This window comes from Sitodiplosis mosellana, unplaced genomic scaffold (genome assembly GCF_009176505.1).
Source record: "Sitodiplosis mosellana isolate CC-2019 unplaced genomic scaffold, AAFC_SMos_1.0 Smas_scaffold_6226, whole genome shotgun sequence".
In the NCBI taxonomy this organism is placed as follows: domain Eukaryota; kingdom Metazoa; phylum Arthropoda; class Insecta; order Diptera; family Cecidomyiidae; genus Sitodiplosis; species Sitodiplosis mosellana.
In genome coordinates, this window is record NW_022601467.1 from 4,258,726 (window position 1) to 4,286,177 (window position 27,452).

Sequence of the window (27,452 nt, forward strand, 5' to 3'; positions counted from 1 at the left end):
TCATAACAAAGCGAGCAGCACGGAAATGCACGCACCGCCAACACACAAATCTGACAATGCAAACATGCATGACCAAACGTGAACTATAATTCATTTCAAATAGTCCGCTTTGTAATTTTTCACTTGCATCGGTCATCAAGCGCGAGATGCAAAATTGCCACTACAAAATGAGATAACGACAAATGAGCGAGCGCGATAGAAATAGACAAAAAGTGAGAGAGTGTGAGTTAACCAGAAAAAGGGGGAGAGGGAGAGGGAGAGGGAAAAAATGTGCAACGGCAAGAAACTACATCGAGAAAAAAAAAACTCCACATCACATTGAATGTTCGTAAAAAGCGGCTTTTAGTATCAAATCAGTTGAATGGCAGAATAGGAAAAATGTTAACTGAATCATCATGTGGTCGGAGCATTGTGTGAATTGGCACAAAAATCAACAATAAACAAAATCACGCGCACAAACACACACAGAGACACATCACACCTTTTTTGTGTGAGCGGCACAGAAAACACCAGGAATGGGATAACGACAACAACAAACACAACAGCAACAGCGACGACATACACACACAAAAAATGGCACAACAGAGAAAGCCAAAGCACGCATTTTATTCGCTTTATCAGTGCCATTTAATGCTCGTTCACCAAACGATGATAGATGACTGCATGTCATATTATTTAAATATTATCTATATTTGCCATTGTATGAGACGAATTTCAATAATTATGTTTACTGCACATCATTTTCGATGTGGCTGTTTTTACGACACACACACACACCACTCAATATATCGGACGAGCGCATTCATCGAAAATGCAACACGAAAAATGCATTGAAACAAACAAATCGCGTACAAATCAGCTCATCTCTCTCACTCGATCAACGAACGCATAGAATGGAGAAATCCAATTAAACAAAATCACAATTGTTTCCGAAAAATATCGTTTACTCCGCTCTTCTCCCGGAACCACACTTTGCAATTTACAATTGATTCAATGGACAATATCGTGCATCGTCCATTTTTTTTCATTCTCGTATTGAAAATATTTCACGGGCGATTTATTCATCGCAATGATTTTGAATGAATTTCCACAGGAAAAAGCACGGCATGCATATAAATAAAATCGGCTGTAATTTATATCTACGGACAATTTTCACCAGCTGGATTGAAACAAAAAATAAACACTTTTTTTATCACTGTGGTGATGCTTTTTGTACCTGTTGTAAATAGATTTAGGACAAAATTAAGTTGTTTATTTCGATTTAATCGTACAAAAAAAATTGACACACTTTTAGCACAAATTTAGCGATAAAAAAAACCCGTTGATAATAATAAACTAATCATCATTACTTCTATACGCTTGGAGTAGTGTTCGAATCAGTTGAATCGGATGTACTTTGATCCGGTGTTGTAGGATTTTCCAAACATTCCTTTAGCCGTGGCTCAAGTGATTCAAAATCGTTCGTCGCTTCGTTTACAACTTCATCGAGACATTTGGAATACAAGGATTTAGCGTCCGGTTGCTCGTTATACATTGACTCCTGATAGGGAAAATATATGGTCAAATGTCAAAAACAAACCAAAAGCACACCGATAACAGGGCAAGAAAAAAAAACACAAAAAGTGAACCAACAGTGTTCGTTACTGATGGGCTGACCGGAGGGGATTTATACGTTACCTGTGTTACATTTGCATAAGTGATGCTTGTGCTGATTTTGTATGACTTCAAGCATCGAAATGCTTTTTTGCTCGCCATATGCAGCACACCGACGTGGTCCAGCAACACCATATAACCGCAACTGTTGTTCGGCAATTTGGATGCGTTTACAAATGCAATCGGCTCGATGGCATTTAAATATTTTAAAATGCAAATTTTCAGACTGTCGTACAGTTGCTTCGATGGGATTTGGAGTTTTCTCATTGTAAGCAAATATTTATCGGTATTTGCGTTTTTAAGCGCTGACCACATAACCGGTAAATATTTATTGATGTACGCCTGAGTGCTTGTGTTCGTTGCATTTGGTGAATGTTGCATTTCCTGGCTGGTCGTGGTGTTGGCGGCGGTGCATTCAATGTGCCCGAACTGTATGTGAGTAGTTGGATTCCGTTTCGGACATGATCGATGCGAACGCAACGACCAACATTTCAAAACGTTGCACAGAAGGATGAGATAGAGAGAGAGAGAGAGAGAGAGAGAGAGAGAGAGAGAGAGAGAGAAAGACAGAGGGTGAGTGTGTTATTTTGATTTGGGTATGAGGAATTATTTAATTGATTTTAGATATTATACCTGTCCACCGGCAAAAATAACCACGGCTAACACAATTACTGCAGTATTCGATGACATTATTTCGATTTATTAGTACGTAGATTTGTCGGTTGTTTCGACATCAAAACAAATGCATACTAACGAACAAATCGGTTGAACACAAATAATGCCATAATGATTCTATTATCATAATTTCATTCATTACAGGGTGCTTTCACAACTAACCAAAAACAAGCATCAATGCGATTTATTTGTGTTTAAATGTGTCAATAACGAATGCAATTGAGTTATTTAACACCCGTTTCCATTCAATGTTGCGACAAACAAAAAAGACCCACTGATATCACTATCAATGGGAATATTCTCAACACAATTTTCAAATGGAATGTTTTCAATGCATATTTCCAATTTTGACCATAGACTCTTTTTTTTTAAATCTATATTGTTGTGTAATTTGTATCAAATAAAAAAACTTCTTTCGAAGTAATCCCTCGTGACGAAAGCGAAGACAAAACAACTGATATCAATTAAAAAAAATCATTACGGAGCGATTCTGAAATTAGTTGGAAGAATGCAAAAAAAGCAAATCCAAATCGCTCCGAAATGATTTTTTTGAATTGATATCAGCTGTTTTGTCTTCGCTTTCGTCACGAGGGAATACTTTGAAAGAAGTTTTTTTATTTGATATCAGTTGTTTTGTACCCGAATTTTTTTTTTCAACAAAACCAAATAACACTAAACAAACACAAAGTGGTGTGTATTGAGTCAAAGAGAATGAAACATGAAATGTTGTAGTTAAAAATCGTTTTGATTTTTTCATGAAAAGTACTTTTTTGAGTTTTTAGTTGATTGCGTCATATAAACAGACTTGGTGAAGGGCTGGTATCCGGAAGAATTTTATTCATCTGAACGCAAAAACACTTTGGTTTATGATTTTGCCCTTATTCACGGCAACAAAAATGAGTTTTAGTTGATTTTTGTCGATTTTTCATGTTTTTTCCAACTTCTAATGGCTATATCTCGAAAAACAGAGTTTTGTTTGGATAAATCCAATTGGGCAGATATTTTCTATTTTGGCCAGACATTATTCTAAATTGGGCAGGAATAAATTCGAATTATGCCCGATATTACATTCCGATTTGGGCAGGTTTTTTTACCAAAATGGTTAGAAAAAAATTCAATCTGATCAGATTCTAAAAATGTCACAGTGAATGTGCCCTTCCGGCATTTTGCTCCGCCATGACAGCATTTTGGTTCACCATTAGATAGTTAGTTCCGGCATTTTGGTCGGCCATCATAGAGCCTTTGTATTGAGTAGCTCTTTGACGTTGATTCATTCTTTGAGAAACCATAGACGTGAGAACATTGTTTCAATAAAAGAAAATTATTTTCGTAAAATACCGTCGACTTTAATTATTAAATTCATATATAAAAATATCGAACGCACAAGTGACTGACGCTGGTTTTGACGTAGCAGTGGTATAAAAACTAGTGAACTGAATGTGTCAAGTGATTGATAATTCGCATCAAAGAAAATCTCATTCAAATGCAATCTATCGTCAGTTTTTTTCTCTCGCAAAACAACCAAACAAAAACAATTACGAAATTCAGTGATATAATAATCAAAATATTTACGTTCATTTTTGAATTAAATTATAAGCGATTGATAATGGCAGCAAAAATGGCCAATTAAAACGATTATTTTAATCATGTGAATGACATTGAACAATTATTCTATATTTGAATTCTTTAAAAATTTAAAAAAAGAAGAAATAGAAGAAGAGTGAGAGAGAAGAAGAGTGAGAGAGAAGAAGAAGAAGAAGAAGAAGAAGAAGAAGAAGATGGAATTTCAAGAGAATATTTTATTCGTTTTCTTTGTTTCTCAAACCTCAAACTGTATCTGTGGTCCCTTTTTAGGTATTCACATCTTCACTTAATTTCAATGCGACAAATGACTAAGGACTCAATTTACGATTCAATGGCATTGATATATTCACTTGCATTCAATGAACTAGTGGCAGCCACAACTGCACTATTTGTCACGAACAATGGCCAATATTCTTAGGTGGCATCATCATCGTAAAGGCGCACATGTCCATGAAAAAAGTAAAATGCGGAAAAGCAACAAAAACAAAAAATAGACCAAAAGAACATGCAAAGCAACATTTTTGAGAATTCACCTCTAGAAAACACAAGTCGCAAAGGAAAAGAAGGAGCCAATGTGTTGGTTGGTTGCTCTTTATTTTTAAATTCACAGCACGTTTTTCGCCATTTACCTAGCGTGTTACAGTTGATGTCCTTTGGGAAAGTCGTGCTCTATGTGTCTGCACAAAATATAAATATCAGTGTAGAAGAAGGAGAGCGAAGCATACATATTTATTTCTCGTTTACAGCCGGTGTTGAATTTTGTCGCTGTTAAAGCTGAGCAGCTTGGATTTTGGTTTGGTGGCAAAAGTGAGAAAATAAAATGTGTTGAGTAGGAGTATATGATGAAGAAGATGCACAGCAAACAGAAATGAAGTGGTAGTAAAAACCATGATAAACGGAAATTTATTTCGGGGCAAACAATTCATTCGGTCAATAAAAATTCAACTGGAAAAAAGTCAAAAATTGATGTTAGAGGTATATATGCGGGATGAAGGTATATAGAAAAGAAGATGATGCAAGTCGATGTGTTTGTTGTTATTGCTCTGTGTCGTTTCTTCTTTCTGTAACAAAAACATTTTCACTGCTTAACGTTATGTTTTCGTTCGTTTGTCGGTGGAAAAAGTGAAACGTCATTTTACCGCATACCCACACATCCACATCCATTTCGTTTAGCACGTAAAACAAGACATATACATATATTGAGCTGCTGAAATAATTGGGATGAACGGTTAAAGTGGCAATAACTTGAAATCCCCTAATATTAAATGTGTGAAATGTTAGGTGTGTGTGTGTATTGTGCCATTTCGGACCGGTCTCTCGTCATTTCACTCACCCGACAATCACATACTGTTGATGTATTAATGATCTCAATGGTGTTTGGTTGAGTGATAAACTTGTAGTCTTACCATTAATTTTTAATCCAGTCACTTTCTCGTCTCGCACTTTAGTGAGCGATGGATACACCTATAATAAATGCCATTTTAAATGATGTTAACTCGAAACTATTTTTCTTATGCTTAGGTATTCAACGGTGATTCCGGCTATTTTGCTTTTCGGTGTTGTGTCTCTCGATGCGATCCACATGCTTTTCTCGGCCCACCAACTAAGCAAATACACACGGATGAGTTGTTGTATACCTAAAGTGAGACATCGGAATGCATTGTACCGTAATGATGAGTATCTTATTCCGTCTGGATTAAAAGCTTTTTACGCAAAGCCAAAAAGTGTATCGCATTCGATTCGAAAATGTCGAACGAGAGAGAGAGAGGGAGAGGGAGAGGGAGAGGGAGAGGGAGAGGGAGATGGACACAAAGTCAAAAAAGGTTTAACTCTTTCGCCCCATCTTCGGAATGGTGTGAAATAGGTGCATGTGTGATCTCTGGTGCGACGTTTGAATATGTTTCGTATCTTTTTTGTTTTCGTTTTTTTTCCTCCTGTATCGAAACAATCATTTACACCCAAACCGTGTTTCGGAACGCACACAGCAACGCAATAAAACTGATGATGTGTTTAATTTGCACACAAATCTCAGTAGTGACATATTTGATGTGTAACTAAATCTCGCGCCCATTCAAACCACTCATTCTCATTTGCTCTCTCAAGCACAGTCATTGCACACGGAGCAAATTTACGAGGAGTGGTGTTTGTGTGTGTGTGTGTGTGTGTATGGATGTTTTTTTGGGGGGCCGTTTTTGGTTTATTGACGCTTCACACATGTAATGAATGTATCTTGTGCCACTTTCTCCACACTCTCGTAGACCTCCGCATGAGTATGATGCATAAGCTGCCGCTTAAGTTTTACTACACACACTACACTGATATGTATGAATGAATGGACATTGGACAGTATCATCTCACCTCATCGTATTAAATATTGCTGTGTGCACATATGCATAGCATGGTACACTACGGACATGGGCCACACCGAAACAGAGAGAAAGAGAGAGAGGGATGAGATTTCGTATGCAACAATACTAGAGTACACATCCTGTCGAGAATGAAATACTACATGACTGACCTATTCAGTGGCCAGTATGCTTGAATTGAACGTACTGTGCTATGCTTTTTACTACTTTCGTTTGGTCGAAGAATCTGTTGGTCGCCAAAACGATGATGTTTAGTTGAATGTGTTCGGGCAGAAATTGTCCATACTTTGTGTACGCTTTAGTGCTATTAATCCATTCAACTGTTTTCTCATCCCCAGAACGCATTCCCACTATCAACGCGCCAAAGAACCGGCTTCGGAGGAAAAGTAAACAAATCGAATTCCAAAAAGTTTGAAAAAAATACCCAAACAACAATAACAGCCAACACCATCTTCTATTGTGTGCAACGGCCTACCGACATCGTTGTGCGTGCGTGTGTGAGTGTGTGTTTTTTCTGCACCGTTTTCCACAGATTGTTGTTAGTCGGTCTTACGACTGACCAACGCACATTCCTTCGCCAAACCAACTGGCCCAACATATTGCGAAGCAAATAAGCGTTAAATTGTATCTAACAATAAAGCTTTTCATCTTTTGTCAAGTTAAAACAAACAATGCGATAGTGTCGAGCATAGGCTGCTAGTCAGTGAGGTGTAGATCGAGTTCACTCGATTTTAAAGCAAATAAAATGTTGCGAGCTGTTTGTGTGTATTCTATTGTTGGCGTTGTCATTTTTTACGACTTATTTAACACACGTTTCGTTGTGCTGAGTGAGAGATAGAGATTTTCACTTGGTTTATGACATATTTCTGTGCAGCGTGTGTTTGTTTTAAAATTGCCTTCTCACGCATTTCACGAAAGAGGCTTCCGTACACAGTTCTCCTCATTCTCTCTGTCGTATGTCGGCACATTTACTTTGTAGATTTTCCAATTTCGCAGCCGAAACGGAATTAGATCGTAACCATCAGCCCATGGAGCAGAGTGTGTATGTGTATGTTTGAGCATAAGCGAACAGCAGCCACGACATCGAATTGAACGTAGACTGCAGCTTAACACTGACATATGCTAGACACCAATGGTCATGCCTCTTAAATCCGCTTGTAAATTTTTAAAGGAAATATTATGAATTTCTCGCTAAAAACAATAATAAAATCTGTTCATATTGTATTTATTCGTGAATATCGTGTTTCGTTCACACTCTAATCGCTCTCGCAATTTTCGATGGAAGGGTGAAGGCGATACGACACGATGCGAATGCATTGCAAGGCAACGACCAAATCGCTCAACTTAAAACTCGAAAACCCACACTTATGCACACACACACACACTCGCCCGCTTTCACATTCAATTCATTTCCGTTACATTTCGTTCCGTTCGGAACGTACAGACAAATAGATAGATCGAGAGAAGTACACATGGAATGATGCAATAATTCGCACTTGCTCCTTTCGTTAACTACACCGAAAAGAGCTTCTAGTCTCACTCTCTCACTCTCTCTCTCTCTCTCTCTCTCTCTCTCTCTCTCTCTCTCTCTCTCTCTCATTCTGCTTCGCTTGTAAACTGCTTTAGCTGCAGCTTTGCTCGATTTCCAGTGGCCGGCTTTCACAATCAGCTTCGCTTTTTAATATTTGACTGACACATTCATTCAGATGACACCGAACATAATGTTTATGCATGACGACTTTGTGAGAAGGAAACCATTTGCAAGCGAATCGTTACAGCCATTCACATAACCCTAGGAAGCGAGAGAGCGAGCCGCAGCTCTTCAGCGTCGTACAGCTTTAGCCGCTCTCACTGTGGCCAGCAAGAAAGAAATGCCGAAACAAATAAAATGCACTAATCTGTATTTATCACTGGATAAATTTCATTTGAAATACGCAGATAAATTTTAAAATGAAAATATTTTTGGATTACAGCTGCAACGGAATGATTGTGGCTGTCATACGTTGCTCGTGTTTTGTGTCATGAGCGTGTAAAGGAGTGAAGGAGAGAACACGAAGAGATAGAGTGAGAGTGAGAGTGAGAGAGAGAGAGAGAGAGAGAGAGGCAGAGTGACTAGGAGAATGGGAACGAACGAGGTTTGTGGGCCATCATTCATATGAATCGGTTTTGGGTTTTTGCAGCAATATGAACACGCTTTTCAAAAATGACTTTTCGTTTTCTCGAACATGTGCACGTTCACCATTGAAAATGCATTGTGTGTACTTCTTCAATACGTCGGTCAAACTAAAACGATGTTGCCAAAAACCTTTCGATGCTGAACATTTTGGCGCGCGAATGGATATATAGTTCCGGTGATGGAATCGGGATACTCAGCATTCATAATATATGTTATTTTATAGTTGTTACAATTGAGTGGGGTTAGAAGAAGAAGGGAGCCGAAATGACACCGACGGATGACGGTATTTTGTACATATTTTTATAATCAGGCATTATTGTATAGGTGCTTCATGACGGCATAAAATTCGAATAAATTTTATCATCCGTGTTATTGTAATTTTTGGATGCATTCACCTGACACGCATCGCCGGTGTGAGACGTGAACGTGATAGCTGTGGCGGTGGCAACGACCTTTATTTTCGTTGTGGCTTCTACGTCATTCCTTTTCAGCTTCGCCTTTTTTCCCTTCCCGTTCGCCTGAAATATTTCTTTAAATTTATCGTTCGATTAACATAACATCAATAGCCCTAAATTTGAAAACATGTTATTTATTAAGGAAATAACGAAACGGGAAAAGAAAAAAACGAAAGGGCAAAAATACGCCTTTCGGCCGTATGCACACGTACGATGTGCCATTTTGTCTTTTGCCGTCCAAGGTGCGGACGAGGGAGAATGGGCTAGAATGAGTTAAGTTTTTGCCAGTGTAGAATGGCCATAATTTTTCGGTAACCGTTAAAAGTGTTGGCATGTGTGCGGTGTGGGAGTGAAAGAGAGAAGAGAGCACACACACTGATTTCGTGTGTCTTATGCTGTTTCGTATGGCATTCAAGGGAGATGCCGTTTGCTGCTTTGCCTGTTTTGTTGTATGTGCCATTTGATTTGTGTGCATTAGAAGGTTTTTCGCACGTGAATGAGCCAACCGATAATCTATTTCCATACGTTTCCCCCGAAAACGTTGTCCTCATCGTCGTCGTCGTCGTCGTCGTCGTCGTCGTTGGTTTTTTTCCTCCTCAGTTTCGGCTGCTGTTGCTGCCATTTTATTATTATGTATATTCCATTCTTCTAGATGAGTATAATATTGTACATAAATTTAAAAAGGTTCGTCTTCGTCCACCCCTCGTGTTCGGCTGATTGAATTTATGCCTGTTAATGTGATCGGAAAATATTCACACCGTAAGCATTTTACCTTTCCGTTTATGTATTGATGTGTGTGCAAGCCTGAAAATGCCAATAAAGCACTTTCATTGTTAAGAGACCATTCGCAGCATAATCGAAATTTCTCGGCACATGCCATCGAAAGAGAGAGAGAGAGAGAGAGAGAGCACAAGCGAGCAAAAGAGTGTAATACATACACGCGTTCAATGCTCATACACACAATCATGCCTGTGTGTTGGCCTTCGTGTCACATCCAATATTTTATTTTTTAGCATTTTTACTTTGGTTTTGCTCGGGATTATACCTTTGCTTGAATGGGAGCAGTTGAGCGCCTTTTATTGAACCTGAAACGATAGAGCACAGAAGAAAAAACGAGAAGCGGGATCCGGTGCACAAAGAGAGCCAGAGTGTATTTAACACAACGAACTAATACACAGCACCATTGCTACCTATTCTATTCCATTCTTCTCGATCGTCGTCGCCGCTGCCACCAACGTCGTCGTCACTTTTTTTTTCTTCCTCTCGCCATTCACAGTTGAATTTCATTCGAATTTTCTCTATTCTCATCTTTTCTATTTTGCTTGGCTTGCTATTGTTCGGCACAGGTTAAGCTTTTCGCCTATAATACGTATTTAGATTGTGCATTGTCGCATAATATATTGCCGCTTTACAAGACACACAGCCGCACACTTACTCTCAATTTATAAGTGATATCGTCATCATATTTGTGTGTTGAACAAAAGCGAGGAAAAACACACACACACACACACACACACACACATACCTTTTGGTTAGTCCAACGTTTTTCACGTTGCTAAGCCACTTCGACGGCACCGTATTATGCATTATTGTTATTATTATAGTAGTTACCTCCTGTTCAGTATCACCTTATCAATTCTAGCGACAATCATTCTCATTTTTTTTTCTCTGTTAGATCGCTTTCTACTGCTTGGCTGCGCCTAGTGTTTGTCTATTGGATGCTGCGTGATTTTGTGCACGTCACTGAACATAATGCCAAGCAGATTTTTAGTGCCTGGATGCCGCTACACACATAACACTCACACAGTGAAAGACTTGTGTATTTCACAGCCTATTCACTGCTCTATTAGACATTGTGACATACTGATTGCTTCCAAAAAAAAGGAAAAAAAAAATCATGCCAGTGTGAGTGGGAGATTAAGTATTCAATTTCCATTTGGTTGTTTTTTTTCGTTGAAAATACACTTATCCACTTACTTTCCTTGACACAATTTTCTTTTTTTAGTGCTGACACCTTCTGCGTTGAGATTGCACAGAGCACGAATAAAATAATGACAAGACGCTTCAAATATATTTGATCGATGAAAAGTTTCTTCATCGGAAAATTCCCCAAAACTCAAGTATCATTTACCCGAATGGAAATTGACGAAAGCGTTTACCGCACAGATTTATTTTCCATTGTTCTCAGTGTCCTTTTTTAATCGTTTATGCTATTGCTTTTATATCCACCGACAATTTTTCCCGATGGCAACGAACGACCGAACAAATGAACGACCATCCTAATAAAGCATTCAAGCAATCAAGTGCCACACAATACAATATGAAAATTTGGCAATTTCCGTCGACATATTGCCATCGTTGTTACTGCTCCTGTTGTTGATGATGTGGATAGTGCTAGTGCTGCTGTTGTTGTTGTGACCATCGCCTCTCTTTTTTTTATCATTAAAACATAAAATTGAACAAAAGGACGACAATTAATTTCATGACGGAACTATGCATTTATTAAATTAAGTTATCTTAAATCAACGTGATAATAGTGTGGAACCACGTTGAAAGCACACACACACATACACAGCATTCAGAAAAGCCAGAGAGGTAGCCACAACGCACACAATTGTGCAAATTGAATCTACCGTTGCGACCCATTGGACGTACAAGTACACATGCATCCACCATTCGGGGGTTCGTCTGTGTCAGCTCGCACTGTGTTTGTGTGTGTGTATGTCGACGGCGCCCGGTCAACTTGAGTGCTCTGTATAGATATATAAACCAGAGTATGTACACTTACGTGTGTGTGTGTGTGTATTATGAGGTAATTTTTAAGTACTGTGCTGTCAGCAATCGCCACTACTTGCCGTGAATATCTTTCTCTCAGCACACTCTCAATGCTTGGCTTGTATGTCTTCCACCCTCGCCCATTGGCCGCCTTTGCGTCGTCTGCATCGTTGGCATTCGAAGCACAAGTTATATTTGGTGTGAACATAATGAGCAGATACTATATTTGTTTGGTGAAATTCATTTATTCGCTTTTTTCCCAACGGTATTTTCGTGCAATTTCTTTGTGCCCAAGCGCCGCATGTAAGTGTGAGCTCGACTCTCATTCAAGTCAAATCCACATTCGAACCGGGAAGTGGAAAACTCAGGCAAACAAAAACACACACCCACACAAACACTCATCCTTGCAAGATAAAAATTAGTCGTAAAAGATTCGAAAACCTTTTCGTATCTGTTCTTTTATAATGCTATTCTCTGTCGCCTCTACCTCGATGGATCGAACCTAGATGAACTCGGCTTCAACTCCCTGGTTTTACGTGATGCTGCTGCTGCTGATGCAAATGCTCCCATGTCCTCAGTAGCACATCACACACTCACACTCAATTAAATGTATATATGCATGTGGCATGGAAAACCCGAATTGTCATTATAATTTTCGACCTTTTGCACCACACCGTCGTCATTTTTGCTTAATTGCATCGGGAATACGTTGACCGCTTGTGTCTTTGTCAGTGCCATTCGTGTGCTGTACGTACGGATATTGTACGAGCGAAGGAAAATAACTGGTGCAAAACAATGTATCCAGAGAAATAGCTGTGTGCGCTTACAGCAATGGTTATTGCAGAATCTTCTTGATTATTTTCGCTAAAACAATTTACTCTCCAGAAATTTATACCGACATAAATCTACACGTTTTACTGTTAGTATATATATATATATGTGTGTCTTTCATATATGTTTCACTCCGTATGGTCGGCGCATTAAAAACCGAAAGAAAAACCATTCGCTGGGCATTGTACATCATTCACATCGACTTTTGTTTCAAGCACATTATGAGAACTTGCCTTTTGTTTTCAATCGACATTAGACTCCTTAGTACATGCCATTGTGTATAGGTATTTTTGTTTATACGGTCGATGTTTGGTCCATGCACATTTGATGCAAACAAATATGTTTATTGTTTTTCGTCGACACATTTTTGATTTCATGGTGCATTTTGGGTACAACGTTCAGTAATAATTTGTTGAACATTCCATATTTTTGTATTAAACGAAAAATGCCATACTAACCTTAAGTCCACATGCAATATTTAGAACATATATTTCAATTAATTCTAACGATTCAAACCGAAGTAGTAGTGTTTCACAGGGATAACATCCACACGCACTCACATTCAAAACAAGAGATGTCAACAACGATCTCATTTCGCTATGCTGTGTAAACACTGTTATGGTTTGAATAAACAAATTCCGTTATGCTTGATTTTTCGTATTGCAAGTGACATCATCACATTGATCACTTCATTTGTTAGTGTGTGCGTTGGCTTCATGCGATGATATCTTATTAAGTCGCCATTTTCATTTGACAAACTTTATTCTACGTTTGAACAGCAAAGTATTGACATACGCGTTCACATATTCATAACGTGGTTTATCGTTTAGTTTGGTGATTTCTGTGAGAAAAGCCTTCAACGCACAGAGAGAAATATTCAAATCAGAATCATTTTGAAAACAGTCCGAAACAATGGAGCCGGCATTAGTTCCATATTTTCGGTACATTAATAATCGGTCGTTTGATGAAATTCCAAGTGCTACAGTTCCCATTCGCACGCTCTATATCGCTTCAACCGAGCCAATCGTACGTTTTTCAATTCAATTCTAATTCCATACCTTTCGAATAGTTTTGATACCGCTCGAGACTAATGATGAAATTTAACAACGCACTGTCTATTTTGCACAGGAGTACGGTGATATCTATGGATTTTTCAACCAATTTGATGAAATTGAATTTGTTTATTGGCATGAGCTAAACCAGGCGCAACATGGTTTCGTGCAATTCAGAACAAGTAATGGTGCCGAAGCTGCCTTACAACATCCAGAATATCGTTTTAGAACCATTGTATTGAGGGTGATGGCAGGCAAACCATGGCATCAACCAGATTTCCCTCCCGAGCTCAAGTCGAATTTGACTAATTGCGCAGATTACATGCAGAACACCCGCAACCATTGCAGTGTTCCCATTCGCACACTATTCATTGCATCAGATGAACCGATCGTAAGTGCTACCGATGGCAGAAATAAGCTGTCCAAACATTTAACGTTCTTTACTTTGTTACTAATTTCAGACTATTCCACAATTTCGCGATCATTTCGAGCAATTTGGTGGTGTTGAATGTTTCCGTTGGCATTCAATAAACAGCTTTAATTATGGTTTTGTGCAATTCATCGATGCCGAAAGTGCTAAAAATGCTTTGTTGCAGCCGGTACAACTGTGTGGAAATGCAATACTAACTGTCGCCGAAGCCCACGAGCACTTTAAACCAGGATCAACAAACATCAATATGCTGAACGATGACTGTTTAAAACACGTGTTTGGTCACCTTAACATCACAAATCTAGCCATTGCCATCGATGTCTGCACTCGTTTCCAGCAACAAGTTCAAGAAACATTTTCATTGGTTGAATCAGTCAGTGTTCACAATCAATCAATCGTTAATTTGGTGACAAGATATTGTGTCGCAACTCGCCTCAAAGACCTCGTGCTCAATAATATTACATTCAATAAAGAATTGATGCAGAGCCTACAACCGTTATTGAAAAAATTGAAGAAACTTCACCTGACCGACTGTGAATTTGGTGATGGCACCGCAGATACATTACCTACAACTATGGAGCTGAACGATCTACGCATATTCGACAGCTTTGGTAAGAATAGAGCGGAAATCACAGATAGTCTGCTGAAACTAAACACACATTTAAGGAAGGTTGCACTCCGAAACTGTGGTGATGAAAGCCCAATACATGAAAATAGTGAACACTTGATTGAACTTGAATCGAATATACGATACTACCTCTCCATAGGAAAATTAAGTTCGTTGAAAGTTTTGATACTTGATTTATTCAGCATGTCTCTCTTGCGTTTCCTGCAAAAAACGGTTCAAAATAGTTCATCGGTACAACACTTAGAATTGATCTATGTAGATTTCAGAAATGATGATAATTTTATTGGTCCTCCGATGAGGCAACTCAAAGTGTTAAAACTTACCACCCCACAAGGTTTTGACCAACATCATTTGCTATTTTTGCCAACTGTTTTTCCAGCACTACATAAGTTGTGCGTAGATTATTTTGCAATGCCCCTTTTAACATCGTATACATTAAGAGAACTACTGTCGCAGGCAAACCAGTTGTCGATTTTGGAATTATTTTGTAGTGAAAACATTGAAATTTTCATTACAAATGACGGTTACGATGAAATGCTAAGCGTTGTTCGAAACCGAAATGGAAACAACAGTGTTTTGATTGATATCAAGTGTCGTCAATGTCATGGCTATTATCCAAAGGAAGGATCGATCAAGAATCCACATTATTTGAATATCAAAGTAAACGAAAACTATTAATTCTCAACAGACAATATTTTTTTTTTGATAATCCAATCGACCCATAATTTTCTGGTGAAATTTCGCATAAAATCTGAATAAAATAATAATAACCAACGTGTACAAAAAATGTATATGCATTTGGGTTGAGATAAAATGAATAATTTTCTATATACAATTTAACCAACTTCAAAAATCTTTTCAATTTATTGTTAAACGATATAAAAATATTTTAAATGTTATAGTATCTTAAATCTATATTCGAAGACCTTAGAATAAATGATCTGGAATAAACTTAATGATTACCTCTTTAATACATTCATAAAATCGCTGAATAAAATTACATTATGTGAAACATAATTTTCAATTGAATCATTTTAGTTTACTGTTAATTATCAATAATAATGTAGTTTGCAACGCATCGAATGTATAACGCAAAGGTATGTTTGGTTGTGTAAATTTTGCTCTTATAATTTTTGATTGCTATAAGATATTCAATGACGAAGAAGATAGTTGAAGCTCATTTGGATGAATCGCTTTACAGAATTCGTTATCCAACGATGTCAATTGAAAGCTTTGCCGAACTCGATCGTTTGTATGGGCGGTCTATTTCCGCTCGAAGAGTACAGATTTTATCGTTTGTTCGGAAACAACATTTTTCAAACCAAACTGTTGAATGGAACAAATCGGAAATACGTAGTGTGATCCAAACAGAACAAAGAAGGTCACAAACAAAAGCAATTATTTCTTGCACAAAATTCGAATTGCACACCGATTCAAAGCACAAACCAAAGTGACATTGGTGTTGATGAGCACAAATGTTGTCTTTCGTATTTACTCACCGATTAGCTCTACAATGGGATTGAGTGAAAAAACTGTCATGTAAAAACTGCGAAGAAATATCAAAGTATTAGTTGTCGTACAAAATTAAAAATTAACAATTACAGTATGGCCAGGAGGTGTAGAGTATTTATTGAGACAAAGGCAACTTGCTGTATAAAAACCCGTCAGAGTACAAATTCATTGCAAATAGTGTGTAAAAAGCAATTGTCTTTTATTCAAAAAATTATTGTTCCGTGAGTGTATTTATTTTTCACAAATGACTTGGGATATTATCAAGCTAATCAGGAGTATTCTAATATAATAAAACGTCGCCCAAGGAAATCGATCGTAAAACAGGCTCTATCTATCGTGGTCTGTAACGTGGTTCATATGTAGAAATCAACGGTTCGTAGTATGCAACATTTGTGAATGTCGAATATTTATCACTGTCACAGCTGTCTTGTTTATTCGCTCCCGTGCTCACAATTCCTCGCAAATACCATTTCTTGCGGTTATTTTCAAGAGATGAGAAAACTAAGCCACCGCCACTGTCACCTGAAAACAAATCGAGTCAATCCTGATTAACAAAAAATGTTAACAAATAAATGTCGTTCGAAAATGTTACCTTGGCACACGCTCACGTTCGAGTTCAAATGGCCGGCGCAGAATTTGTCTGGTGTAATTTGTGGCCGGAATCCGATGTCCGATTCGGCAAGACATTGAGCACGATCAATGGTTGGCAATTCGACGATTTTCAAGAATTCACTCGGTGCACCACCGCTAGCTGTTTTTCCCCAACCAGCGACTCGACCTCTCCATCCAGCTGGCACAACACGATCATCATATGTCAAACCATACGGAATGCAAATTGGAGTAATGTACGATTTGAATTCAATTGTATTTTTCAGCACGATCAAAACGATGTCGGAGGCATAGTTGCCAGTTGCGTGATTATATCCAGGCTCGTAGAAGATACGTTCAACTTCGAATTTTTGTTCCTTTTGATTTTCAATGGCATCAAAGCCAAGCTTCTCTTTACCCACTGCAACACGGAACTGTGACAAATCGTATGGTTTGGCTTCACTTGGATCCCAGAAACCTAAAGCAAAACACCATTCATTAGAATAATGCGATGAATTGAAAAGGTACTTGAATACTCACAATGCATAGCCGAAACAACGACACGAGCATTAACGATTGTGGCACCGCATTGAAGACTGTATGCATTTCCGTTGAATTTATAGATACCGGCATGCCATGGAACTTCGTTGATCGAAGCTTGGAAGCCACCAACAACGTATGGAGTACCTTCAGGTGCCTCTTCGCCACAAATTGGTGAACATGGCTCAGGCAATGGTGTCCATATACCGTCATCTCCACACGTAATGATTTGTTGTTTTGACGCTGATGAACGCTCGTAACGATCGCGACAATTGACGCGAGCGATTGTGCCCGGTTCAGCCGGTTCGGAGCAACGAACTTCAACGTCATTCAAGAAGCAACTGGTGGCAACAATTGAAATACCAGTAATGGCCTTTGTACTGCATCTTGGTCTACAGTCGGGAATTTCAGCTCTCCAACGGCCTTGGAAACAGAAATTTGCAGTTGGACCTTCGATGATATGATTTTGAAGGCATTTATAGTTAACTGTTGTAACTGAATTAACAAATTCGCCCGGTGACAATTTGTCATTCGGCTCCGAAGCGTATTCAATCCAACCGTTTCGTGGTATTTTTGTAATACGACAAGCGCCTGCGGAATTTTGTAATCAAAATTTTGTTATTTATTGAAAAAGAAATTGAAAATTGTGCTGCGAATCGCATTCTGTCAAATATTTATACCATTTGGAATGTCCTCGAATGGATTGGTAAAGTAAATCTTATTTGGATCGAAAGCTGGTCTGACTGTTGTGCTTGTTGTCGTTGTAATCTGTGGACGTCCAGTTTCTGGGTAGCCGCACAACAGGTAGTTTTCATCGGATTCGTCTAAACAATCGATATTTCCATCACATTTTGCTTTCTCATCAACACAAGCCCCGTATCCACATCGAAATCCGAATGGAGGACAGCATTTCGATGCACAGTACTCAACTGATTCGTCCGATGAATCTCTACATTCTAAAATGTAACATTGTACATGTTGAAAATTGAGTTCAAGTTCCAATTGCAATAATCTGTGTTAACGGTGATGTCAGCTTACCTTTGTTTCCGTCGCACAAGTTGTCAATGGGAATACATTCGCCCGATTTGCATTGAAATTGTTCGGCTGAACATTTTCCACGTATTCTGTCGTCATTGTCTGGCAGACACTTCTCGGTGAGCTCATCTAGAAAATGCGAAAAAATCGAATTTGAAAATTAGACACAACAAATCATAACTAATGTGCATTGGTTTCGTTTGCATATTCAAATCACCTGAATTATCGTGACATTCTTTGGCTCCATTGCACTCGGCCGTTTTGTTTACACAGGCGCCGTATGTACATCGGAATTTACTTTCGCTGCATTGAAATGAGATGCATTCGCGCACCGTTTCATCACTACCGTCCGTACAATCGGCGATACCGTTGCATCGTTCGCCAATTCCAATACATTCACCGTTTTTGCATTGCCACGAAAGAATCGCATCACAACCAGATTCTTGACCTACAACAAAAACAAAAAAGCAAAACATAAATTATCATGTGTTTGATTGAATCAGCCTATGTGATCGGAACGTTGTACTCTTTAGCGTTTGGTTCATTCGAAATGGAATCGTCAGGCCGACAGCTGACAATGCTTTGACATTGAACGCGCTGAACTAAGCTCAATGATATGATACAAAATAAATGCTACGCAACACTCTAAACCATACGTATCACAGTGTGTGCGACACAAACAAAAATAAAACTTGCTGCTGCTGCCGTCGCGGATTGGTGTGTTAGCCATCGCTTGTCCGTTCGCTCGTTCATGTTTCGTTGAGCTCTTTCATTGTTTATTTGTTTTCTTCTTCTTCATTAAATGCGAAAAAACCGGTTGACTTCAATGCTGTATGATAAACTAGTGTTTGTCATTATCACACTGAGCCTCCATACCAAAACGAAATGTGTTGATATACCTTGTCTCTCTGTGTGTACGAACGTGTATTTATTTCCATAGGAAATACCCAAATACGCAAAAAAATGCTTTGGTACACAAGGAAAAAGGCTGAGCGAGAGCTGAGTAGTGACGTAAATTTTGCCACAATTTTTTTGTTTGCATTGCTGTCTGGCTAGAAAATGTCATTGGTCTGGGAAGTACCAGGCCGATATCAAGCCAACGTTTTTTCCCAATATCAACATTTTTTAAACGATCATTTTGAATTCGGTCTAACCGTCAATTCTGAGAATCATGCATTAAAATGTGACAATCAATAAATGAAAATTGTTGAGTCAATTGTCAATGTATGACATTACCTTTTACAATGTAGCCTGCATACACTAATAAAACAACGGTCCATATTATAAATTTCTTCATTGCACGAATATTTTTCTCTTTCTAAAACAATTGTTCAGTCAAACATGAAATATACAATTTCGTTTAAAGTCACTTTGAGTATTTGAACTCGGTACGGCACAACAGATACGTTTATTTTTAAATCAACACAAATTAAATCTACTAATCGAAACAAAATTGTTTATTGAAGTCGCAGCACGAACCACGAACGCAAATTTTTTTTTCAGTTCAAATAAAACAAAAAATTACGTCCAGATTCGTTAAGGTTGTGATGTCAACTTGTCTGTGATCGGATCGAATGAAACTGGCTAGTAATCAATTTTAGCCAGAGTCACATTTTAATTTTCAACACTAAAACATAAACACACAAAACAACAACCAAATCCGAATCACAAGCAACAAATACACAACGGCGATCCGATTAGCGAGAGCCGTTCCATAAGATGTGCATGTGACCGTATACACGGAGAAGAAGATAGAAGAGAATGAGAGACAACACTAAATGACCGATAGAACACAGTGAAGACGAAAAAAACAAGCACAACAACGACAACAACGCAAATTGTGTAGACGGTTCTGCGGTCTATGCAACGCACTTGTGTTCAGTATCAACACTATGACTTCTTTTTATCGTTGTTCATGTTGTTCTTTGACAGAAGTCAAACATAGCTCTCGCTCTTTCGCTCTCTTCCTCTCTCTCTCTCTCTCTCTGTCAATACAGAAAAAAAATGTCAGGTTAATATGGTAGTATATGGAATCGAATACCGATATACTGGGACTTAAACGCTTATGTGCTGTGTGTGTCGAAATGAAACTCGATTTCAATAAGTCTTTCGGAATGCAATGAATAATCGCACATACATCGCTTATAGAAGCACACCGATCGAGACAATGCAAAGCCGCCTCTCTGGTGCTTTTCTACAAATACCAAGTCACCACTACAAAGGTTTCATTTCTGTATATATTTCATTTCATAAATTCAGTTTTTAAACAAGTTTTCGGTTATTTGCCAGTCGGTGGTGATCGACAACCGCTTCTATTTCTTCGAAAAAATTGTAAACGAGTTGTCGGGGGTTTTCATCATGAGATAATGCTAACATTCGTATCACGCCGACTAAAACCGTGAGATAACTTGTCATCATACATTCAAATCTCACCAAAGGTTGGTTTTTTTTTTCTCATATTTTTCTCATTCTTGTTCTGGTTTTGTGTTTTGTTTTTTCCGTTGGTTCAAAGGAGAGTCATTTGCTTCTCAAATAGAGAGAATTTCATTCGAGTTGAAAATAAAAAAATTCACGTTTGAAGACGAACACACTCGCTTTTGCATACATTGAACTACATCAAAATGACATGAATCATTTCTTGTCACCGTTTTATTAGCTCTAAATGTTTGAAATTGTATAGCAAAAATGCAATGACAGGCCACTTAGTCGGCTAATTGGCACCGTATGGAATGCAAAAATTCTAACAAAATTCACACTCGTAATGAAGATGTGATGTGTTCATTTCGTTCATTCATCCGCATAACCAGAGAGCTGGTTCTTTCTTCCCCATACTTTTTATTACACTGAGATTAAAGAAATCATATATTCGAACCTGCACTTGCACATGATTGAAATGAGCAACGTAAAAGATGATAAACAGTTGTTGTTGTTCTTGATTTTTCTCTTTTTTTGGGGCTCAAGTGATATTTTTATTATTTCGCACATTTCGTGGTGTCCAAATCATCACTTGGCACAGCACAAAATCTTTATGAGTTTGTTCTATATTTCGGCGAAAACATAAAGATGTAGTAAACTAGCTAGGTTTTATAGTCAGGTTTGTTTTGCACATTAACAAACGCAGAAAAAAAGTCAAAGAAGAAGTGAGTAATAAACGAGTGAGCGGCCAGGGGATTGGTTGGCATTCTGTTTTTTCGGGACTATCAAGTCGAGTGGATCTCTCTCTCTCTCTCTCTCTCTCTCTCTGTATTCGTGTGTGCGCTGAGTACGGGGGAAATTATAGCATCGTTTCCATGTCAAAAGGATTGTTTTATCTGTTGAATCAAGATCAAGAAAACTTACTTCCCTGCTAATTGCCATTTTAAGTGGCACGGCACAGAAACAAATATAGAGAGAGAGAGTGAAAAAATGCGTCGAGTTTGTATTTCCGTTGTCTTGGATGCTGTTGCTATCAGGTTTTTCGGTGGGTGCGCGGCAACATTTTTCATACATAAAACAAGTGTAAACACAAACGTAGAGACGAAAATTGAGCCACCGAAAAGCAGCGACAATGATGGCAACAACAACAACAACAACAACATCGGCAATAACACTTTACATATTCATTTACATGTCATAATCCTTATCTTACAATGTTGTTGAGCATAGAGAGCGTTTGTCGCGGATGTTGTCGGTTCCGCTGCTCGGTCTCTCCCTCTCTCTGTCGCTCACTTGCTCGCTGAATATGCCACAAGCAGTGAATGTGGCTCACACAGTACACGTTAATAAAGACAAGTGAAAATACCTTAAAATTTACCGCGGCGCACATACACACACATAATTACCTCATTACGTTTGTAAATTGCTCGGTTCCATGTCAAGTATTTTCGCGTTTGCGATATTAACGAAAGCATATTTTCGTTAGCATCGAATGGAGCGAACGAGCGAGTGAGCTGGCGAATGGTTGTGTGCTCTCGGGGATGGTTTGTCTTTTGTCGAGCCTGCCGTGATAATGGCGCTCCACGTAATGCACACAAAAGATGGAAACCCGGAATTTTGTCATCAAATACACAAACACAAGACTACGTTCCGGCTACAACGACGGCGGCAGCAGCAGCAACAACAACAACAACAACAACATGTTGCCTGTTGTATACTCACTTAAATAACAATTTTCATCGGTATCAGTGAGCGAATCGCGCTTTTAATCTATGTTCTGTTTGGCTTTGTGTATTGAACTAATTCGCTGCATGCCTATCGCTCCCACCGTGTTGTATATACGCTACCATTCAGAGGCAGCGACCGACCAAGGCAGTGAGAGAGAGAGAGAGAAAGTAGGAGCATAAATGTGAGGATGGGAAAATGAGTACATCCGAATTTTTCGTTGATGAAGCAGCCAAAGAAAACGGAATAACACATTATCTTACCTCATAATTGAGCCACTTGTTTAAATTACTTTTGTCGAGTGCGTGCTATTTGCAAACGAATGAATACTCTCTCCCGGTTGGATATTATGATGATACCAGTTGAGACGCACACACAGTGAAAGATATCGCACACACAAACGCCTGTGGTGAAATGAACACGATTGAGAAATGTAGACGAACAATGAAATGATGAAGTAAAAGAAAAAGTCGCTACTCTATGCACACAACGACACACTGTTGTGGTAACTCACTGCTGAATTGTATTTGTACATGTGAATGGTTATTCATTGTTTTGCCGCCATTGAGTTTCAAATGGTGAAATCATCGAAAATGCTTCGGATATCAATTCAACATTCGAACTGTCAAATACCGTTCGGTCGATTGAAGTTTTCAACCGAAATCCATGTGTTTATTGTGGCACATTTCTCAGAACCTTCCGGCAAAAATCAAATGAAAACAAACAACACACCAACCGAAAAATGAGTTTGTTCGGAACAAGAAACGAAACCAAAGTAAGTGAGTTAGATAAAGAAAGATGATTTTCGATTTGAATGTATAGCAGCACACTGATATTTGATCCAAACATGCAGAATCTGCGTTATAAAAAACAGAACGTTGGACGTTTAAAATGTTTGTGAGAAGAAAAAAAAGTTGAGTTCGCCATTTCGATCGAGTGTGCATTTGTATCAGTCTGATTTTAGTTTTGAATGCGTTCGATTGTCAACATAAGCAGATGCGAAAACAGTACGGTTCATCATGGTGTTTTTGGGAGATTTGCCAGAATTATCAGATGTAAGCTGTTGTTGATTGGAACAGTCTACTTTTTTTTTGGTTTTTCGTTGTCGAAAATGGGCAATTGGTTAATAAAATTTGCAATAACTAATTGTGCTCGATTACAGATGAGTTCAGTGTCGTCATTGGTGTCCAGTTCAGAGGACGAAGATACAGACTTCGATCGTGAATCGGTCTATGGCCAATTGAAATTACCATGGCATGAAAATTATTGGAACATAAAAATCACGCACGTTGTTTCACCGAATGAAGTGTGGGCGGTACTGACGATGAATGCGGTGAGTAAATTAAATTGAAAAATTGAAAACGATTACAACAATCACTAAATCGCGTCATATTTTTGTTCGCAGGAGCTGTTCATCCGAGCCGAACGATTTACATCGCAATCAATGCTGACACCAGCTCAAGGTGTACTCGCCGGTGGAGTGTATATCGTGAAAAATGCGGATGTCGTTCATCGGGTTCGAGTAGTAAAGACTTTTTGGTTTGGAAATCGCATGTACTGCGATTGTTTCTTCATTGACATTGGCCTATTCGAGACGATTGCACGCGATGAATTGTTCCATTGTGCGGGCGAATACGAAAACATTGCACCACAAGCGATCTGTTTCAAGTTGTTTGGTTTCGATGAATTGTACCATTGTCCGCACATCGAGAGCTGCTTCAGTGCTTGGCTACTGAATAAACAATTTATTGGATGCTTGATGATGTCCGAACCACAGTATCAAGTGCAATTGAATCATGGCATTAAAATGCCAAAAGTGTCTATTACACCGTTCATTTTTTATCCGAAATTCACACTTTACAAACCGATTTTGCTGAAGCGCATCGGTGGATCGTTGCCCAAACCCGCATTTGTGCTGCACAACGCAGACGATGACAACAGCAACAGCAACAGCACCATGTCCAATGCAAAGGTGTCGCACGTATCGCCAACTGGTCTTGTTTACTTCAATTTGGATGAGCGTAGCACAAACTACATCGATACGCTAATCCAACAGTATGTGAGCGAAAATCAACAGCTTACACATCGACTACGGTATTCGGAAGCGGCCAATTGTGTGGTATTAATTTATGACATCGAACGGAACATGCATCATCGTGCCAAGATTATGGGTGTCGAGACTGGATTGCCGACCAAATACAAGTGCTATTACATGGATAAAGGTGACACACAGTCGGTGGCAGCATCAAACATTTATGCGCTAAATGACACATCGATTTTGAGCTATTATCCAGATCAAGCCGTGCCAGCCAGACTGCATTTGATGCCCACATTCGAAGACAATGTGTGCAAGCGGCTCAACGATATTTTGACCCACAACAATGTTAAGGTACAGGTCAAAGTCATCGATCAAAAAGGCAACGTACCAACGGTGACTATCTTCAAAAATTCGATGAACATCAACCAATTGATTCGCATGGAACTCGAACTCTACAGGTACACATCAATTTGCAATTGAATCGAAATTGAATTATGAATTTTAATTCTACGTGGGATTTTCGTTCTTTTTTGCTTTGCAGCGATGCGATGTCGGCCACTTTTCCGGATTCGATGTTCTGAACGCAATTGGTGCATGCCAGTAAAGAGCCAAATATTTTCTCTGTACCGCGATCTTTTAGTTCTAAGAACATTTCGTTTACCACGATGAAAACATTGCCGATTCGAATCCATTTCATTGTGTCGATTTTAGATTTTAAGTGAATCGCATTTATCATATTCACTGACTTGCACTCGCAACATTTTAATGAAAAACATAATCAAAAACCTAGCGTATGTTACGCAACACCTTCAGGATTTACTTTTTCTCAAAGTATCAACAAAAATGTGCCGAAATTTTATGTGTGTGAGTTGGTAAAGTCATTAGAGATGATAAATCTAATTTTAATTTAAAAAAAAACCTTGGCATTAAGACATTAATAACACATCACAGCACATCAGATTACGGCAATACACAACATTTCTCTGTTGACTTTTAATTATTTTAAAACATTCCAAGCATTCACCTCTGCGCCAACCATATTTATATATATTTATTAGTGATTTAATATCATTTTCTCGAAACTAATTCGTGGATCATTTTCAACCGCACTCAATCTCGAAATGTATTGTTGCGAACGCGAAAATGTGTTATCGAATAGAAACCACCTGAACCTAGATTAAGAGTAACTTTTCTCAAAAAATGTGCAGAGAGAGAGAGAGAGAGAGAGAGAGAGGGAGAATTAAATTCGAATTCGCCAGATAGACTACATTATAAGTCGATCTCCAAAATGAAATAAGTTTAAATTTGATTTCGCGTGTAACTCTTTCTCGCACGTACTCGTGCTACCTAACCGATTTTGTGAGTCATTACAAATTCTATTGCAAAGACATATAACGATGTCGGTTGCTCGAGAAAATACCGAAGTTTCCCACTTTGTGCCGCGCGCGTGGTTGATTGCTTGACTTAATGTCATACATTATGCCGTGTATTTTAATGATGATAAATGAGTTCACACATTATTGTTGCCATTGTTATAATCTCGGTGAGCGAACCATGAATTCATCGCGTTGTCGACGCAAATACACGCAAACACACGCACGCTCATTTTTGCCTTGTGCTGCATGTCATTTGCCTATATAATAAATCTACTCACATTGCATCTGGGGTAAATAATTCATTGTGATTTCAACTCACACCTGATATTTTGAAAACTCAACGAAAATTTCGACGCATTTCGAAAACCTGAGATAAAATTATAAGCTCACAATCGAATTCAAGAGCATTTGAGTTGTTTATTTAGCGATTAAAAGAAATTCCTCCGTTTGTCACGCTGCAAAAGTAATATTTTTAAAATATTGTGTGACAAAACAATAGATCCAAACATCGCCTGTCGCGATGTGTTTTTGTTTCATCACCTAAATTCACAAATGCGCACACCTCTTCTACCGGGCGGCCCGCAGAACTTTGATCGAAATGAATTTTATTGTTTTTAAGTGTTCAACCAAATCACTGTTCAAATGATGTAAACGAAAACGGTGGCAATGTGACAGATTATAGTTAAGCAGATGAAATTTGTTCATAAATTCTAAATTTATTTGGATGTCGGCATCACACACACACACACACACACATACACACCAAAAATAATAAAATTTAATAATAGAATGAATTTGTTTTTTCATTGTACAAATATTTCAGTTTTTATTGTCATTTTTTCTCCTCGTGACTTTTTCTCTTCTTTTTATTGTATGCAGTAATGATGATCGAGGGAAAAGGCGGACAAGATGTGTAGAATTAAGAATCGACACGAGAGAATAATATTTTTATGGCGTTGAAGTCCGTTAAAGCTGAGAATGAACGTGAGAGAGAGAGAGAGAGGGCACCTATAATTTAAATTTGTTGTAGCCATTCAGGACAGTCTCAAGTGTTCCTTCATGCGCCGAATTCATTCTCAAAGCCAAGAGCAGAAACGGGATAGAGGAAAAAAGGAAACCGAGTGAGAAATAACTAATTCGACGCATTTTCTATTCGACAAACACAAAATATATTTGAACAATTAAACCATTTTATGATGTTTTTGCTCCAATTTGTGGTTTACGTATTGCTTATTTACTTTTTTTCGTCGGTTCTTCACCTAACGTCAGCCACATGGATGCGACACTTGTTCGTTTTTTCTCCTTCCTTTTTCCTGGCTTGTTTTCCTACAATCAAATAAAATGTATGTGGCAACTGGCTGCTGCTTCGATTTCATAATATTGCAATAACTTCATCCTTTCTGGCCGATATCCAATTCACGAATACGAATTTTCCTGAATTCTTTTCGTAATTTCTTCTTCCTTGACTTTTATTGCTTGATGCACCTTTTATTTGCAGCAGTTTGCCGGCTTCTTCTTTCCTCGTATTCTGTTTTGTTTCGAGTGTTCACGCCGCACCAACAACGAAAAACAATCGAAATAGTAAGACGATTTGGAAT

The 27,452-nt window shown here is 38.4% G+C and overlaps 4 protein-coding genes across 11 annotated transcripts; 2 read left to right on the forward strand and 2 right to left on the reverse strand.

Moving 5' to 3' along the window:
- Positions 1–1,226: 1,226 nt before the first annotated feature.
- On the reverse strand, positions 1,227–2,434 carry LOC129577816 (uncharacterized). The gene is made up of 3 exons (XM_055465412.1): positions 2,287–2,434; positions 1,678–2,082; positions 1,227–1,540 (listed from the first exon to the last, which is right to left on the reverse strand). The coding sequence occupies exons 1-3, from the start codon at positions 2,341–2,343 to the stop codon at positions 1,352–1,354; spliced, it is 651 nt and encodes a 216-aa protein (XP_055321387.1). The 5' UTR covers positions 2,344–2,434; the 3' UTR covers positions 1,227–1,351.
- A 1,129-nt stretch (positions 2,435–3,563) lies between these two features.
- LOC129579310 (uncharacterized) lies at positions 3,564–15,651 on the forward strand. Of its 5 annotated transcripts, none has more exons than XM_055469267.1 (5): positions 3,564–4,492; positions 4,659–4,887; positions 13,346–13,541; positions 13,644–13,958; positions 14,029–15,651. In XM_055469267.1, exons 3-5 carry the CDS (start codon positions 13,428–13,430, stop codon positions 15,301–15,303), a joined length of 1,704 nt encoding a protein of 567 aa, XP_055325242.1. In that variant the 5' UTR covers positions 3,564–4,492; positions 4,659–4,887; positions 13,346–13,427; the 3' UTR covers positions 15,304–15,651. The 5 variants fall into 5 exon arrangements, with proteins under 5 accessions (XP_055325242.1, XP_055325241.1, XP_055325240.1 ...); XM_055469269.1 differs by having other exon boundaries at positions 3,635–3,823; positions 4,183–4,887; XM_055469266.1 differs by having other exon boundaries at positions 3,607–10,814; positions 10,915–13,541.
- Positions 15,652–16,312: 661 nt separating this feature from the next.
- On the reverse strand, positions 16,313–20,446 carry LOC129579309 (modular serine protease-like). 2 transcript variants are annotated; one of them, XM_055469262.1, is made up of 7 exons: positions 19,537–20,446; positions 18,518–18,748; positions 18,304–18,429; positions 17,946–18,221; positions 17,266–17,856; positions 16,730–17,203; positions 16,313–16,659 (listed from the first exon to the last, which is right to left on the reverse strand). In XM_055469262.1, exons 1-7 carry the CDS (start codon positions 19,595–19,597, stop codon positions 16,469–16,471), a joined length of 1,950 nt encoding a protein of 649 aa, XP_055325237.1. In that variant the 5' UTR covers positions 19,598–20,446; the 3' UTR covers positions 16,313–16,468. The 2 variants fall into 2 exon arrangements, with proteins under 2 accessions (XP_055325237.1, XP_055325238.1); XM_055469263.1 differs by lacking the exon at positions 19,537–20,446 and adding an exon at positions 19,200–19,457 and having other exon boundaries at positions 18,518–19,141.
- A 130-nt stretch (positions 20,447–20,576) lies between these two features.
- On the forward strand, positions 20,577–26,631 carry LOC129579311 (uncharacterized). Of its 3 annotated transcripts, XM_055469270.1 has the most exons (5): positions 22,904–23,215; positions 23,294–23,495; positions 23,603–23,773; positions 23,846–24,936; positions 25,020–26,631. In XM_055469270.1, exons 2-5 carry the CDS (start codon positions 23,460–23,462, stop codon positions 25,057–25,059), a joined length of 1,338 nt encoding a protein of 445 aa, XP_055325245.1. In that variant the 5' UTR covers positions 22,904–23,215; positions 23,294–23,459; the 3' UTR covers positions 25,060–26,631. The 3 variants fall into 3 exon arrangements, with proteins under 3 accessions (XP_055325247.1, XP_055325245.1, XP_055325246.1); XM_055469272.1 differs by lacking the exons at positions 22,904–23,215; positions 23,294–23,495 and adding an exon at positions 20,577–20,738; XM_055469271.1 differs by lacking the exon at positions 23,294–23,495.
- Positions 26,632–27,452: the final 821 nt, after the last annotated feature.